The sequence below is a fragment of the Oryzias latipes genome, chromosome 13 (genome assembly GCF_053564925.1).
Source record: "Oryzias latipes strain Hd-rR chromosome 13, Olatipes_Hd-rR_3.1".
NCBI classification, from domain to species: Eukaryota; Metazoa; Chordata; class Actinopteri; order Beloniformes; family Adrianichthyidae; genus Oryzias; species Oryzias latipes.
Genome location: NC_136249.1, coordinates 3,618,236 through 3,635,300, shown reverse-complemented (window position 1 = coordinate 3,635,300; position 17,065 = coordinate 3,618,236). Strand labels below are relative to the sequence as shown.

General features: G+C 45.0%; 1 protein-coding gene across 3 annotated transcripts; it reads right to left on the bottom strand.

Moving 5' to 3' along the window:
* Positions 1-655: 655 nt before the first annotated feature.
* On the bottom strand, positions 656-17,035 carry adamts15b (ADAM metallopeptidase with thrombospondin type 1 motif, 15b). 3 transcript variants are annotated; one of them, XM_078930107.1, is made up of 9 exons: positions 15,993-17,035; positions 12,801-12,933; positions 8,384-8,551; positions 7,928-8,211; positions 7,680-7,857; positions 6,467-6,642; positions 4,003-4,178; positions 1,200-1,927; positions 656-799 (listed from the first exon to the last, which is right to left on the bottom strand). In XM_078930107.1, exons 1-9 carry the CDS (start codon positions 16,878-16,880, stop codon positions 786-788), a joined length of 2,745 nt encoding a protein of 914 aa, XP_078786233.1. In that variant the 5' UTR covers positions 16,881-17,035; the 3' UTR covers positions 656-785. The 3 variants fall into 3 exon arrangements, with proteins under 3 accessions (XP_078786233.1, XP_078786232.1, XP_004076049.1); XM_078930106.1 differs by having other exon boundaries at positions 692-799; positions 1,144-1,927; XM_004076001.5 differs by lacking the exon at positions 656-799 and having other exon boundaries at positions 1,001-1,927.
* Between the last annotated feature and the right edge of the window lie 30 nt (positions 17,036-17,065).

The window sequence follows — 17,065 nt, the reverse complement described above, 5'->3', positions numbered from 1 at the left end:
GCTAGATGAGTTAGTAAGCTGTGATTGGTCAGAATTGGTCTAAGTCATTGTTTTATTGGCAACCACTCTCACCAATCAGGAGTGGGCTTGCTGGAGGTCCACGCCCCTACCAGTTGAAAGCGGGCTACACAAAATGTCAATCAAACCCTTTGAACATTTGACGTGAGAAAACGTCCTTTCACTGAGCCATCTGATTGGTCATTTTATATCTTGAATAACTTGCACAACAGAAAAATATATCATGAGAATAAAAGAATCAAGAAGATGCTAAAAAAGGTATCAGATCCAGAATGGTTCTTTTGACAAATGGAATGACGGAGTAACAGCTGTTTATTTTTTTATTGAAATCCATGGGATTTTTGTTTCTTGAAACCAGCGGGTACTTCCTGTTTGAAGGGGGGGGGGGGTCAGTAGTTGGAGGTGACACAATCCCATTTGTCTGCAGTCACATGAATTCAGGCCTGTTCAAACAGACATCACAGTTTAGATGTCTGACGTCTTAGATGTCAAACATTCAATGACCCTGATAGCTTTTCTGGCATCCTTATAGGCATGTGCTGATGACACTGCATGGATGTTGGCACATGATCACTTTCTGCTTTACATTTTTCACCAATGACTCAAAACAAATACATGAAAAACCTTAACAGTGGTGGCAATTTCCTCAAGAGAGCAGAGAATGACTGCCTCTCCCTGGAGAGTTACCACTTAGCTTTGCCCTACCTTCTGGTTGGGATCAACTGGGCAAACCTACTTCAGGTAGGGCAGGGGTAACTGGAAGTCATTCAGGGCGGGAGCTCTAATAAAACAGAGAACATTTTACAAGCTCCTGTCACATTTAGCCACAGTGGTACTTTAAAACAACTATTGGGGTCACAATAAAAGGCAAAGAGTGTTTCACAAAAGAAAATGTACAGAGACCTAAATCTGACACTGATGGTCCTAGAGGTAAATATAACGGTAATCAATGGAATGCTGTACACAAGTCACAAAGGTCAAGTCTCACTGAAGGTCCATGTATTCTCTGAGTCCCTATCTGTGTAGAGTAGACAGTAGTCTAAGGGAGGGCTCTTCATTAATATATCCCAACACAACAGAGATGCTGTTGCTTGAACTGAGAGGGTCTCAAGAAAAGAGCCCCACCTGAGTTTAACATGGCATCAGGTTGCAGAGGTCCAATTCCTGAGGCTTCCTCTTACCAAAGCAGTGCTCCCTGGGCAGATTCAGACCGTTGTCAGTCATGCAGCGCACCAGCCGCCTTTTGAAGCCCCGCCCACAGGACTTGGAGCAGTGAGACCAGGATCCAACATCCCATACAGGGCAGGGATCCCCACAGACTCTTACTGCTGCAGGTCTTTCAGCACCCTCACAGTTCCCTGCTGGGAGTCCTTCCACGCTCTTGCACTGAACAAGTCTCCTCTGCAAACCGTTCCCACACGACACTGAGCACAAATCCCAGCTCCCACTAATCCAGTGGCTGGCAGGCTTCCTGGCCATTATTTGTTTCTTGGTCTCTATTTTGTTACTGTCAACCAAAATGCTGTTGTGTGCTTTGTGGCTTTTCTCCTCCTTCCAGAGAGTTTTCTCCACCTTGCTCTCCTTAGAAATGTAGTAGGAGTAGCGAATCCTTGGAGGCGTCATGTTCCCAACAGAGAGCACCTCCACGGTCAGAGGCTCCTGCAGGGGTCGCACCGCCTGGAGCATCTCCACAGATGTGGAGGTGCCGCTGTAGCGCAGAAGGCTGCCTTGAACCAGCAAGTCCCGCTCCACGGCCGACACCACATAGTTTCCATTCAGGAGATACTTTCCGTGGCTGTTCTTCACAGCAAGGTAGTTTTCGTCGCCCACCATCCCTCGGTAGCCCCGCTGACGCACGTCAACGTTGGAGGCTCCAACTGGCAGCGTCACCACGAAGTTGTAGCCATGACTACAAGAAAAAAAAGGTTTCTTGTCAAAGCATCTAGGATTGTTTTCTGTAACAACAGCACAGATGAAAACAAGAAGCTGCTTTTAAACATGATCAGAATCAAGAAATGTAGATTGTAAAGCCTTCTTCCTATTCGGTCTGAAATGAAAAAAGATATTTCTGGTCCCATTTGTAAGTTTATCTATTTGCCTTTCTGATTAGTAAAATAGAAGCCCATGAGATGCTGAAGAGTGGCTTCACCTGACAACGATATCACGGTAAAATGGTTCTTCTTCAGATTTCAAAATGTCAAAACAAACCTTTGGGTAATGTTTAAAAATAAAGACGTTTGGAATTCGAAACCAACCACAAGATTTGAACCAACTGTTTACTGATTTGGTCATTTTTATTGTTTGAATTTGCACCAAACAAGTAGTAAGTATAGAGTGGTTGCCAAGCATATTACCACACCTCCACTACCATGCTTCACAGTTAGTATAATGCGTTCTTCACAGAACGCTTGTTGGGTTTTCTCCACAGTGCATGAAGAGAAGAGACTTCTCAACTATGTTCAGGATGACCAGTGTCCTTTAGTGTCCACAAAAGAAAAGTTATTTAGAATTCAGGATTTGTAGAGAAAAAGACTGAAACTATTCCTTAAAATAGTTGGTCAAGTCGTTTTATAAAGCAATGCTGTGTCAATACAGACATTTTTTTTATTCCTGATATCTATAAAAATAAACTCCAGGCATAAACAAAAACAGATTTTAGGTTTTTATTGCAATAATGTATAATTTTATCAGCTACATAAATATTGCTGTTCAGTTTAAATCAGCAGCTGAGAAGAATCTCTTCTCTTCTCTTCTACAAAATAGAATGGGTATTAAAATAGAGATATGACAGACAAATCAATGTTTAATTGGCTTTTAAATCAAATATATTTAGGAATTTGGTGACTCACAGACCTATGGTTTTAATACCATAACTTTTCACGTGTATTATTCGTTTATTCTGGGAATTTAACACTTCATAATGCTTTACAATTATTTCTCTGATGGCCATTTCTCAATGAAACATCCCTGCAGATTTGGATTTAAATGGCTGAAATGAATCCAAATGATCACACTTTCATTTCGTTTGCTTTTCCAATCTTGTGGAAATCTTTTCCAAGGGTCAAGAAGTTCCTACAGTTGGCTCATACCTTAGTCACAACTGCCATTACGGGTAGATATGTGCTGTCTGTGGGCGAAAAAGGGTCAAATCTGGAAGGGGAGCAGGTGACCCGTACAACATTTTAAGACTGTAGACCACTTGCTGGACCGGCAGACCAAAAATGTTCATGCTCATCTTCTGCTGCAAGCATGCAGAGGTCAATAGGTCATAGCGCGTGTCATATGGATTTTTGTTTTAAACCACCAGGAACCCTGTGCACTGCTGTTCCAGCGATAAGTGAGCAGCCTGACTTTTAGAGATCAGGATCCTAGACAATCGGAGTGTAATGTGGGCATCCTTCATGCATCCTACGGACACTTAGGACGCCTGCAACCCTGTAGATGCAGCATATACGTGGTCAGTAAGGAGACAGTACGCAAACCCCAATGTTGACTAGAGTGCAGCATAAGAACACCAGGACATCACCTCTATGTGTTACTTCCATTATCCTTACAAATACTTCTCAATACACTTGGCACACACGACAATGGTACGTTCCATTTTCCTGACATCTCTTAAGGTAGTCATAGAAGCCTTAAAGAAACTGCAACACACACCGGCACTCCTCTCTACGACTCTCCACTGACCCAAACAACCAAAAAACCTGCAGCACCCGTGCATGTGACTGAGGCGTATGTCAGTTATTCTCTTGTGCTCTGCGGTTCACCGGACACTTTCAACACTTTTGGACACTTTGAATTCGGTCCAACGGTAGCAAAGCACTGTACTGAAACCTTTCTTCAGAGGGACAAAAAGGTGGGCATACTTACAACAGAATCTTTTATTCTACAAACGTTTTCTTGCCATTATCTTTACAATGACTGATGAGTGAAAAGTCAAACCGGGGTGCACTGCCTCCCCATGAGCGTTGGTGGGTTACTCACACAGGCTTGGTGAACATCCCTGACACCTTCTTGCAGCCCTGGTTCTCCCCGCCGCACATGCCACACTTGTCAAACTTCTTGTTGGACTCCAGCTTGCCATCACAGCCAGCCTTGATACACTTTCCCTGAACACAGATGGCTGAGGTGTCAGGAGAACAGGGCGTCCCGTCCACGACCTGGAGAGATACAACAGGTGTCAATCTTCTGATTGAACACCACTTCAGCGACTAGATGGAGCCTCCGTTCCCATGAAACCCAAATCGTTCTGCTGTAAAATGGTTTCTCTCCGGCCATGTTGAAACAATTTGCTGCACGTTCTGAGCAGCAGCGGGATTTTCGTTTGTTCTGCACTGGGGAGGGGCGGGGCTTCACAGCGTTAGGTAGAGTACATGTCTGTAGAGACTGAACTCTGGTTTTTACCTCACCTTTTATGTTAACTGTCTGCTGTGTGAAGGTTCTGGTGTGTGCAGATGCAGCAAAGAGTCCATTTGATCCAAATTAAATGTGAAAAAAGCTTCTTTTCCTCAGATTTCTTAAGTAAAAAAAGTCAGGATTTTCCTTCAAAGCTCCATCACAGAGGCTAGCTGCTCCCCACTTTACATCTAGACCATATAGATTGCATAAATAATTATGGTATGTCAAAGGGCAAAGTAGGTTATGACAAAGACATCTCCGCTATTAGAGGTAAGTTTAAAACTGGGGAGAAATGTAGCGGTTAGGGTTGCCAGTTAATTGATTGAACTTCCAGCTCCGGTCAAAGACTTCTGATTCTGGCGAAAGGTGTCTGCTTGTCTGCATCCAGGTCCTCTAACAACTTTTTTTCCCCTTTTTCAGGAGAAATTCAGCTATAATTTGGATTTAATTTCTAGAAATACAGATGGAGTGTAGGTTTTCTCCCATTTTTAGTAAAAGTCTTGTCTTTGTTGTTCTAATGCACTTCCACAGACAGTCCTTAGGATTGTGTAGTCACCACCATCCTTTAGTGTGGAAACATTTAGAGGCTTTTCTGTCATCAAGATCAAAATGAACCACTGAAGCGACAACATCTTTAAATTCAACAGGTCATGGTGAATGCTTAAACGTCACATAAGCGTTTAAGCATTCAAATCCTGCACAAGTAGCCCTTCAGTGCTGTGTAAGTGACAAATGTGCGGCTTGACCGGTAGAGATTAGATTAATGAGGAGATTAGACAATCAAAGTGAAGTTTGTGTGGAGAAGCTGCAGCCATCCTGCAGCACTTACGGATCACGTGCACACCTGTGCGTGCAGCACTTGTGCGCAGTCAGTAAGGGGCCAGTACGCGCACCGTACTAATGAAGCTGCTATCATTGTGCATCCCGAAATGATACGGAAGCTTCACAACACCAAATACTGAAAATGCTGACTTAGAGAACTGGTTCATCAAGGTCAACAGGTTCTCAACCCAACTCTTCAAATATGGACGCAGGGACCCTCCGACTTGCAGAAAATAAGACAATAAATCCTGAAATGCTGCTATTGATTTACGTTTTTAACCATAAAAATCATTTAACTTAAATTTCAGTTTCATAAACCAACAAAAATGTGGGGTATTTTAAGTGGAAAGCGTTGCATCGAGCGCTGATTTATAAAGGGAAGCGAAAAATACTTTTATTTTTTCTGTCTTATTCTAGTGTTTTTTAAAGACGGAAGTCAGAATCTGTGAACACATTCTAACTTTACCAAAGTCATTTAATCAGAGCAGGTGCTCTTTTTAAACATGACGAGTTGGGCTCACCCAGAGAGTCAATATGTGACACTGAAGGGGGGGCCCTACCTATATGGCCATTTATACCATGGTCCGGGTGAATACTCGATTGCTGATTGGCTGCTGGCTGTGTATTAAAACCTGGTAACCGCACGGTAAAAAAGGAAGTTCCGGTCACCTAGCTTAAATGTTTTGTATCACTGCGCCGGCTTCTTTAAAACAACCTTTTGCTTCATAATTTGGACAAAAACAAGCGGTAAGAGGAGAACTTTCTCTCTGAACTGATGCTTTATTCAACCCATCGGAAAGATCAGTATATATATATATCGCCGAATCTTGACTGCAGCGGTGGTGCGGCGCGATGCACCACGTAACAAATAGTCCGCTTTTGTGAGAAAAGTGATCCAAATCAGAAAAAAAACAAGAATTGAGGACGGTTCAGGCTTCCACGGCGTGCGTTAAAAAGTAATAACTCACACTTCGTCGGCCATTAACCCTTAAATATGGCAGGTTAGTGTGAGAATATGTTAAAAAGGCATGCAGTCAGAAAACTACTCTGAGAAGTATAGTTTTTACCTAAAGTCACTTCTGTCAATGCAACTGCGTAAATGTAGCTATTATGACCCAACAATGCTTCTGTCTGCAAAGACTGTTCAAATATGAGTCCACCCACTGACTGAATAAATAAATCTCAGTCATTAGACTGCAGAGGTCATATAACAGAGAATAATAAAGACCTTTGGGGAAAGAACATAGAAGTATCCCGTCCCGTTGGCTCTGCAGATCAGCTTGCATTTGTCCTTGGGAGAGATGCCGGAATATTTGGGAACCCAAACCACTGTGGAGCCCAGTCGACTGGTGTTCAGGTTGAAGCCGTTGTAGGCCTCACACTGCTCCTCACGGAAGCTCTTACCTGCAGACAGTTAAAGCAGCTGAGCACCTCAAAGCAGCACACACTTCCTCATCAGTGGACGAGCGCTACACTGCCTGACGTCACCCAATCCTAACCGGATTCACTCATTTCAGCTCTAGATTTCACTGACCAATTTTGAACGTCTGTATCAAGGTAAAGCACTTACCACTGCTTTGGTACAGTGGAAACACACTGCACTGCGGTTACTGAGGGGACAACAGCTATGAAGGTACACTGACATATATGACATATAGGTTGTCAGGACAACAGTGGGAAGCACTGTAACCACGTCAAAAGCGTAGGACTTCTATTATTCTTTCTTTGCTGCTTTGCCAATGACGGATCTTCCATATCCTGCTTTTGTTTAAAGATAAGATAATATAAAGATACTTTGTTAATCCCAGTTTAGGAAATTGGGTTGTTACAGCGTCAGCATTAGACTCAAGATACAAACACAAACAAATTTACCTAATTTCCCTCCGGGGATCAATAGTCCTATCTTAGCTTATCTTATCTTAAACAATGGGTGACAAAAGAGAACAGATCAATCGATCAGAAATAGAAACATCAGTGAAAAACAGTTGTATTGCATGACAGCTCTGGAGAAAAACAGACAGGCTTAAATGAGTTTATCTATTGCAAATGGATGACGAGTTCTAGAGTCCAATGGAGTGAGGTCGGAATGGTCTCCTGTAGCGGTTGGTGTGACAGTGAAGCTGCCTAAGCCTCTTGGAAAAGGAGCTCCACTGACCGTCAAGAACAGGATGGAGAGGATGCTCCGGATTATCCATGATGGATACCAGCTTATTTAAAGTCCTCCTCTCCATCACAGCTTCAAATGTGTCCATTTTACAACCGATTATTAGCTTTGGTTCGAAACGTCCGGTTGTAAGCAGTCTGAATACAGACGAAAAGGGTGAACTATAGTCTCAGAACCTCAATAGTTCCCCTGTTGATTTCCATTATAGTAGTAATGTGCCCCCCCACACACATGAACCCTCATGCATAAAGACATTCCTGACACCACTTAACCATACCTGTTTTAGGACAAGGGCTGAAGTTGCAGGAGCGGTACTTAAGGCGAAGACCATAACAGTATTTCCCTCCGTGTTCCGGGGCTGGGTTGTTGCATTCTCTCTTGGCCAGTTGCACTCCCCCCCCACAGCTTCTGGAACAGTCACCAAATGCACCCCACTTCCCCCAGTGGCCGTCCACCTAAGACAACGGACTCCATCAGGCTCATAAAGCCCAAGGGGGGTGATGTGGCGCTCCCCTCCAGCCTCACCTTGACACGCACAGTGGTGTTCTTATGCACGCAGGCGCTCCGGTAGCAAACCTTTTCAGGGCCACAGCTTGTGCCGTCCGCCCAGGGGAAGTGGCGGGTCTGACACACAAGCTGCCCCCGGGCCTTTCCGGTGCACCACAGCTTGGAGCAGGACTGCATGTAGGGGCAGGGTTTGGAGCCCGGGCCGAAGGCAAGCTCACACTGACGGTGCAGGCTGTAGGAGGAGCCAGGGAGGCTTTCGAGGAGCGCCATTTGCTTCTGAGGCTGGTCCAGCAGACAGTCTCCTGCAGGGACCAAGCACAGCTGAACACAGCTGCTGGGGAAGCTGGGCTCTCACACTTCTTCAGTTACCTCTGACGGGACAAACTATCCAAACAATCTATGCTTTTGGATTCCGTGGTGTAAAGCTCTGGTGGTCAGAACAGAGTTCTAATCAGACACAAACAGCTTACGGACCGTGACCTCTGTCCAGAAACTCCGTGATGATGGCAGCACTGCACACAGACCAGGGGCGGCTCCTGTTGATCTGGATCAGCGTGGGAGACATCATGTGGTCGTCCTTCAGTTTCCCAAAAACCTCCTCACACGCCTTCACGTTGTCGTGGGGCATGTTGAAGATGTGACCTGCAGGGGGCGTAACATGTCAGATTGAAAGGACTCACAACTTTTGTTTAGAGGAACAGGAGATGTTTGGAATATTTCAACCAAAAACATCTTTAGATTAAAAAAAACTAAATTTTTTGCCAAGTTTTAGAAGAAACAGCTATGAAAATACCAGCTCAGGCTGGGGATAACCCGGCAGGCATTCTGACATTCCCCTTTCTACCGATGTGGTTTCAGATCAAAGCCCATTTTCTTGACTTTCAATCCCCTCAGCACCAGCTGTAGTCTCCACGAAGGTTCAGAACCCTCAGGCTATTCTAAGCACTTTCCCAACATTGGGAGTTGGGTCATCTAGACCCACTAGACAGTGCTCTGAACCTTTTTTCTTCAATGAATTGTGATCTTCACTGGTGTCCATGGATTACATGAAATCTTTCCACCTTTATCCACCTTTGTCATGGTAGGGAGAACACATCAATGGAAGGGGGGGGGGTCATCTAAGATAGCACAAGGGTTAACCCTTTAGACCTGGTAAAAGAATCACTTCATCTTAACTTTGACGCTTTTGTTTCTCTACACCTTCCATAGGCAGTAAAAACGCAACATTTCAAAGTATGTCTAGTTTAAATATCTGTAAGACAAAAGTAACTTTTCAGTGAGATGTAACAACTTTTTTTCCTGATTTGAGATTATCAATAGCATGTCCAATCTCCGCTTTGCTGATTTCCAGATTTAAAGCCTCTCTTTTGTCATCAGATATAGGTGGAATGGTTAACTGATCTAAGAAATTGTTTATGTTTTCAGTATTTGTTTTCTCTTCTGCATTGTATAACTCACTATAGTATTCTCTAAATGCTTCATTAATTTCAGTGGGATTTACAAGAGTTGTGTCATTTGATATAATAGATGTTATTGGTGTTTTCCTGAAGCGTTTTAACCTTGTGTTCCAACTGTTGTAGATGTAACAACTTGTTTAGGACAATAGATCTAGAACATTTTTTTGAGTTATTTTATCTCTTATTTCAAGTAATTCTCTGATGAAACAGGTCTTTTATTTTACATCGTTTTGAACTACAAGTTTTCTTTTTGAATGTTGCTTGGTCTTGTTTCAACAGACTTTTACAGAAGTATGACGTAAACATACATTAACAACAATTGTATCCTACAATGTGTCATTCCTGTCTTTTCTGGGAAAAGTGTTTAAATATGTCTACTTTAAAGTTATAAAACTAATTTTTAAGCAATCATTTTAAGACAAATATATCCAGTTGTCAGAGTAATACACCTAAAACTAATGTTTAAATGCATGATTTATTTTTGTGTCCTAAAAGGGTAGAACATCACAACTTTTTTTCTGAAATGATACCAAAACCATTTCCACTGGCTCCACTGGCAGATTTTTCACTTCAATCAAGGGAAAGTCTTGTGCTCTACATTTAGAACCTTAGAGAATGTTTCCAATAGAAGACCCAAACGTTTGAAAGGATAAGAAGAACTACAGCTCTGAGATGATGGAACAGTCTGGCAATGACTTGGCTAAACACCAGTCCCCAGCTCATTTTGGGAGGAAAACGCAAAAAGCCCCGGTCACCTGCACCTGTTTGGGGAGGTTGACCACTATGCGGGCTGCAACCTTGAAATTTCCTGCTTGCTTTCCACAGGTTTGTACATATTTCACATGCAGACGCCTGTCAGCTGCAACAAATGAAGGATTTTGACTCAAGAATGTCATGACAAACGGTCTGAGACTTTTTTGAAGTTCTGTTTTAAATTTGTCCCAAACTGTACTAGTCTAGTGCAGGGGTCGGCAACCCGCGGCTCAGGAGCCGCATGCGGCTCTTTGGCGCTGCCCTAGTGGCTCCCTGGAGCATTTTTAAAAATGTTTGAAAATGTAAAAAGATGGGGGAGAGAAACATATTTTTTGTTCTAATATGGCTTATGTAGGAGGAAAAACAAGATACAAACATTATTAACGTTTTCCAATGCTGTAAGAATGCGTAGAAAAAACTTTGTAATGTCAAGCAGGTGTGTCAGTTGCAGAGGGCAAAGTGGGGGCCAAGCTGTCAAAAAGTAGAGCTATCAATCTGTTGACTTCACTGGCGAAATGTCAGTGACCCATGGTAGCCACATCTCCAAACAGATTCAATGAGGAGCAGGCAGCAAGCTTAGCTGAGAGCATAGACTCCTTTCTAGTATTACAAGCCTGTTTCCTTTACTCATGCTCCACATTGAACATTGCACAGGAGTCATCAACCTCTCCCCCTCCCACACTCATGGTGCAACATAAAGAAACAACATAAGAGGAAGAATAAACTAAGGTGGAACAACAAAACTGCCATATGAAAAGAAACGTGGGCAAACAGAAACGCTCATGCTGAGCCCTAATTAGATCAGGAAACCGCGTCCCACAATCCCCTGCTGCTAACAGACCTAAAAGGCACATGACTTTTTTTTTAAACTTTATTGTACAAAACGAAAGTACAATACAAAACACAAATTTACAAGTTAAACTTCAGATATGCCAGGGGAGCATTCTTTTGTTCGAATCCTCAAAATACAAATGACATCAAAAATCGGATTTCTTTATTACATTTCTTTAATTTTATCAAAGCAATGAAACATAATTCATTGATATTGTAGCGACCTGGGGGTTAGCCCCCCCTTCAGCCCTTAAGGCTCATGGGAAGTGGGGAGTTTCTGGGTAAAACCTTGAGTGAGAGTGTTGTGAATTGAAGTGAGTTCCATGTTGTTTTGGCTGTTTAAGTGCTTGGTTAAACAGACTTAATGCTGACAAGGAATTATGGTACGCTTCCTGTTTATTTTTACTTGAGACTATCCGGGTCCGTGCGGTGTTTGGGATACGGATAGCTTGATACGGATAGCTTTTCAATTAAGCCACTACGCCAGCAGTTTGATGTTATATTCCCCGCTAAAGAGACATCCCGGCTGGGTTGTTACAATATTATTGTATTGAAGTTAAACTTGCACAACAGAGAAGTCACGTGACGCGTCGTTCTTCGCAGAATGCAAAAAAAAACATTTAATCGTTAATAATGCTCATTCTGTATTTGTAGCAACTTAGTCATTTTGATAGCAGGCTAATATAGCTAATAAAGATACATATTGCATGTGTTGCCTTCATTATAAGGCTTAAATAGGGCTTTTAATATTTTGCAGCTCCAGACATATTTGTTTTTTGTTTTGTTCGTCCAATTTGGCTCTTTCAAGATTTTGGGTTGCCGACCCCTGGTCTAGTGAGATATTGTCCACACTGAAGCAGGAGACTCACACATGACAAAAAACATCTGTGGCTTTGTTTTAGTGGGACACTAGGAAGTGATGTGTAACTGTCAGAGCCAAAGCAAGCACTTGTAAAGGTTCCCCAAGCGAAAACACTTCCTGATCAACCAGTCCAGGTCCAATTCTTTAGTGATGATCACATTAACAATATTGCTGCCTTTTTAGGAGTGGCTGACCAAAGAATGGCAAAATGGAAAAACACAAAGCACTTTGTTGGTACACAGACTTCCTGATTTTTGGACACCCATGAAAAAATAATCAGAGCTGCAGCGAGAACTCCACTGTTCTTCAGGCCGAGGTTTTCCACCCTCAAAATCCACTCTTCTGGTTTTGTCTTAGCTGTCGCTGCCCTGATCCCTGCTAAAGAGCTGAACCAAGTACTTCTGGGATCTGACTGAAGAACGTCCCTACATGACTGGAGGATCATGAGGGCGGAGCTTGGAGTTTAGGGTCGTACTTCCCTGCTTTCTGTCCCACTCAGCACTGCGGTGATCGATCACCACGCTGATCGGGCTGAAGACGACAGATGTGAGGTAAAAATAGAGAGTCCAACTCTATTCCAGTCAGCTGGGAACAGCAACACATGCATGGTTCCTAAAGAGTTCATTCAAACTATGATAGGAAGTGAAATGATGTCAAAATGAATCGGTCCACGTCTACAAGAATCACATCAAGGGCTGAAACAGCATAAATCATGAGGGCATTTTGCAGAGCGTCTACAAAATAATGAGTTCTGTTCATAAATAATCCTTACCTCCTACCACACCACCAACATCATGAAGGCAACAAATAGAGGAACAACTGGACGCTTTACAACACCAGCAATACAATTTTGGTTGTAAATTGTGTTGAAAACAAACACCCCCATTGTAAAATGTCAAACACAACTCCAGATTTCTGTCCTCTTAGTTTTACTGATGTCACTGGGGATGTGAGACCCCCCCCCCCATGGCCCCTGAAAAAAGCTTACCAAGCTCATGGGCCGTGGTGAAGGCTGAGGGTAAACCATCGTCCTCAATGACCGAGCAGCTTCTCTTGGGGTCACACATGGTTCCAACATCAGCCATCCCCAGGGTGTCACAGGTTGAAGCTCCGCAAAGATCCTGAAGACACACAGAGCAGATGAGGAAGACTCTGGTCAGACAGCCTGAAGTTCCTGAGAGATGAACATGAAGAACGTGGACGCTACTTTGATTCTCCTGTTCCTTTAAAATCAATGGAGGAAGTCGTTTTCCTGATGTGTTTGCACGTTTGACTCTGTTCCTTAAACCTTAATTCTCTTTACTGACTTCTGTCACTCAGGATCTGGGTTTATTTCATGGCCCAAACCTTCAGATTGAGAAAGAAAGACTACACCCAATCATATGCCTCACTAAAAGTAGGTGGTACCTGCTGGCCCCCACATTCAACTTTTGAAACGTTTGATAGCCCGCTTTCATGAGTTAGGGGTGTGGCCTTCCAACAAGCTCACTCCTGATCGGCGAGAGTTGTTGCCATAGAAACAATGACAGACCAATCACTGCTCACTGATCCTCTGTCTCCAATGTGGCAGCGTCCGAACTGGAAACTGAACTCATTTGGTTGGAGCTGGACGTGCTGCGTTTTCTGTGGGTGGCATCACTCTGTCCACATCTCATAGACTTGAGGGTTCTCCATTGTCATAAACGTCTAAGTCTGGATTTGGTTGGAGTCCCAGTATCAAGATCCATCAGTCAGTCAAAAGAGCAATTTCTTTCTCATCTTATCTTGTCTGAGGTTGGAGTTGTGGCAGCGTCAGACCTAGCAAACATGCACAGATCTCTCTTTTCCTCAACGCCCCCGAAGCTTTTTTTCAAGCATCTTGTGAGACCTGGAGGTTGTGACTTCAGACAGCGAAATCTTCATACAACAGGAGCAGGATGATCCCAAGGCCGGACTGCTTGCTCTTTGGCTGAGGACTTCTGTCCATAAAGGTTCTGACCAGCCTTCGGGAGAAGGGACGATCCTTCAGAAGCTCACAGACTCCAATTCCTGCATGCTCTCCCTCCTCAGCATCAGCTGAGCATACAGAGACATCAAAAGGGAGGCTCCAAACGCGTGGCCTTCAAAGGACGAACAGGAGCATGCTTTGACTGTTGTGCAAGCGATGTGCAGATCCAGAGGGACTTTGTCCTGTGCTCTGTCTGCTCGTCCCAAACAAACCTGTTGACCTGCTGCTGAGCTGAGGCCAGCAGCTCGCTCTGGAGGCGGGCGTCCTGCACCCCGCCTGCTCTTCTCAGCGCTCGTGAGAGTTTTCCAGAGCTGCTGTCCGGGTGTCGGCATGCACGCCTGGGAGTTCATGAGCGCTGCTGCTGGAAAAAATGAGCTGCTTTTCTACAAAATGTGCACATTTATAATCCTGAGAAGACATGAGGTGTAGAAGCAGAGGTTCATAGTCACAGCCACTAAACTTGAGTCAGGACGGTAGTGCTGCAACAAAGCACTGAGCTGCTGCATCCAATCACAGCTCTTCCCTCCTCTATGTCCTTCAGCTGTCATTGCAGTAAAAGCCCTCCTCTTCTTCATCCCACCTTCACCTGCATCTTAACTGCTGCATCTGCACCTGCTCCCTCCTCATCCAACACGTTTAATGATGGCTGACCTTACTTTATTCGCAGACTTCTACATTTCATCGTCTTCATTTCAATTCTGAAAGGGAAATCTCAAATTTCTATCTCCGATTTTTTTGTTTTACAATGCTGGCTTTAGTCTTCCAAACGTGAATCAATTGTCAGAATTCAAACTTTTTCCATCAGAAATGTTCACTTTTATTCCAGATTTGGAAACTTAATAGTCTTCAGTTATTTTCAGAAATCTAAATTTGGTGTTGGTTTTTATCTTAATCTGAGGACATTTTGGAATCTAAATTGTTGTAAAATCATTTTTGAGAATTTCAACTCTAATCCTGGGAGGCTTAAGTCTAATTGTATTTATCTTTGTGTGCTTTGGCAGCATGAACTTCACAGAGGAACGCGCTGACAGCGGAAGATCTCAACGAGGACAAACTGTGTGTCTGCAGCAGCTGCACAGTGGTAAACATCTGGGGGTGGGGGGTGGGGGCAATAGGGGCTCCTCTGTTACAACAATCAATGCGTAACTGCAGCTCTGAGCACCACCGAAAGACTCAAAGCTGCTGCTGCTATGGCTTTTTCTGCAGAAACTTTGCAGCAGTTTGGGAACAGATGAGACACTGACAATAGTGTGAGTGAGTGTGTGTGTGTGGGGGGGGGGGGGGGGGGAGGGATTGCTGAGCAGTGATGGAGAACCGCAAAAAGGTGTGCTGTACTTTAAACCCACTCAAAGGAAAATAGTGTCTGTGGTGTTTTGAACTGTGACATTTATAAAGAAAACTGTACCTAAAACAGCATTTCTGACTATTTCTTTAGGCAAACCGTTTTGAATCAGAAAACGGCTTGTAGGTGTGACGTAGAAGCTACAACAGCGCCCACAGTCTCTCTGCTCTGCCCCTTTCTGATCCTCCACCTGCAGACAAATAGATCCCTGAACGTCTTTGTTTTCCTGGTATGAGCTGGAATCTGGATCAGAACTGGACAGATGGATAGTTCTGATATTTGTTGCACCAATAATGTTAGCTTGGGGGTGTGAGGGGCTAAAGCATAACCAGAAAGCCCTTGGTTGTAGGTGAGGGGTAGTGGGGCGGTGTTGCTCTGCGCTAATTGTCTGAGGGGTGAATTTCTGATGAACTCCTGCTGCTCTGCCGAAACTAGGTCCCAGAAAAGGACACAGGTTTGGGGATTTCCTCATCAGATCACAGAGAACCTTTTCAACAAAGACCAGAAGATGACTGGAAGGGGACTTTAAGTCCCCAAGTCATCTGAAAGATGAAGTGTTCCAGCGGAATCAGGGGATTTTCCTGCAGCTGATGGCTTGACGCACGCGGGTTCGTGGACGGACGTGCCTTCGCGGTGACGCTGAAGTCTGAGGCACAGAAACCATAAAGTCTAAATGCGGTGGATGTAGGTGAGAGCTTATCCTGCGCAGGCGCAGTGACAAGCTTTCAAAGCTGCATATGTTTGTTTCTATATCAGACACGTAAACACTCCCACGTTTCCTCTGAGGAGCACAGCCGTGAAACCCCGCCAGTGGAGGCGCCGCGGAGCTCCGCCGCACCGTCAGTTCGTACCTGCTTGGTGAAGAGGATGGCGGTGTCCCAGTACTCTGGGTGCTGGTCGCTGTATTTGTTCAGCTTTTTCTGCCAGGAGCAGAAGTTGCGCAGAGTTAGGGCGGCGTTGCTGGAGACCTTGGGACCCTTGTGGGCCTCGTGGATCACCATGAATCCCACCACCACGATGTTGATGGGGTTAAGGATGCTGGGGTGTTTGTAGAGCCTGGCGGCTACGGACATGAGGGTCAGCAGGTAATGCTGCAGGTCGTCCCCGTGGAACTTGGCCATGGATTCATCCGCCACCACCAGAACCTCCACGTACCTGGGGGTGGAAGCGAACCTCCTGGACCTCCCCAGGGACCCCCAGAAGTCACGACGGAGGCCGTTAGAGTACAGTTCCTTCATGTGGCTGTATTTCTGCAGCGAGAGGGTCAGGTTGGAGTCAGGTGAAACTCCGCACCTGCTGCGCTCGTGCGCGCGGCTCCCGCGGCGGGTGATTACGTGGATCCTTTCCTGTGGGTCCCCGCGCTGTGGGGCGATGAAATACTCCACGCCGTCAATGGAGAAGGCCCCCCTCAGACCCCCGCATATGCTCAACGCAGCCAATGAGTCTGGGTCTGCGTTCACGTGCCCCGCGTAAAAGCACGGCCGCGTGCGCGCAGGTGGAGGACCATCCAGCGCGTGGAAGGTGGGATCCGGAGCCAAGTGGAGGAAAAAGTCTTGCTTAAACACGCTCAGCTTGAACGCAACCTGCGCGTCACGCGCGCGGTCCGTGCGCTCGTGCTTTCCGTGATGCAGATGAGCCACGCGCACAGGCACGCAGATGTCCACCTCCATGCAGTCCGAGGCTCTCCAGTGCAGAAAGAGGTGCACCAAAATCAGCAAAAGGCGAAAGAGCGCGGCCATCTCTGCCTCTGGGGCTTCGCTGCGCCGCGTCTGCGCCTTTGCGCACAGAGGCGCTCTGCCTAATACAGATGCGCACACGCGCTCCACTCCATCTCTTGCGCCATCTCCAGACTGGGAACCACTTCCCTGTGCTGCAACGCTTTAAATCCACGCATGCTCACGTGCGCAACAGAGAACTGGCTCTC

Coding starts and splice junctions, on each gene's coding strand:
- adamts15b (XM_078930106.1), bottom strand. CDS start 16,880: ATGGCCGCGCTCTTTCGCCTTTTGCTGATTTTGGTGCACCTCTTTCTG. Junction 12,934..15,992: donor CCATCCTCTTCACCAAGCAG/GTACGAACTGAC, acceptor GTGTGTCTTCAG/GATCTTTGCGGAGCTTCAAC. Junction 1,928..4,002: donor GGGATGTTCACCAAGCCTGT/GTGAGTAACCCA, acceptor TTTTTCTTGTAG/TCATGGCTACAACTTCGTGG.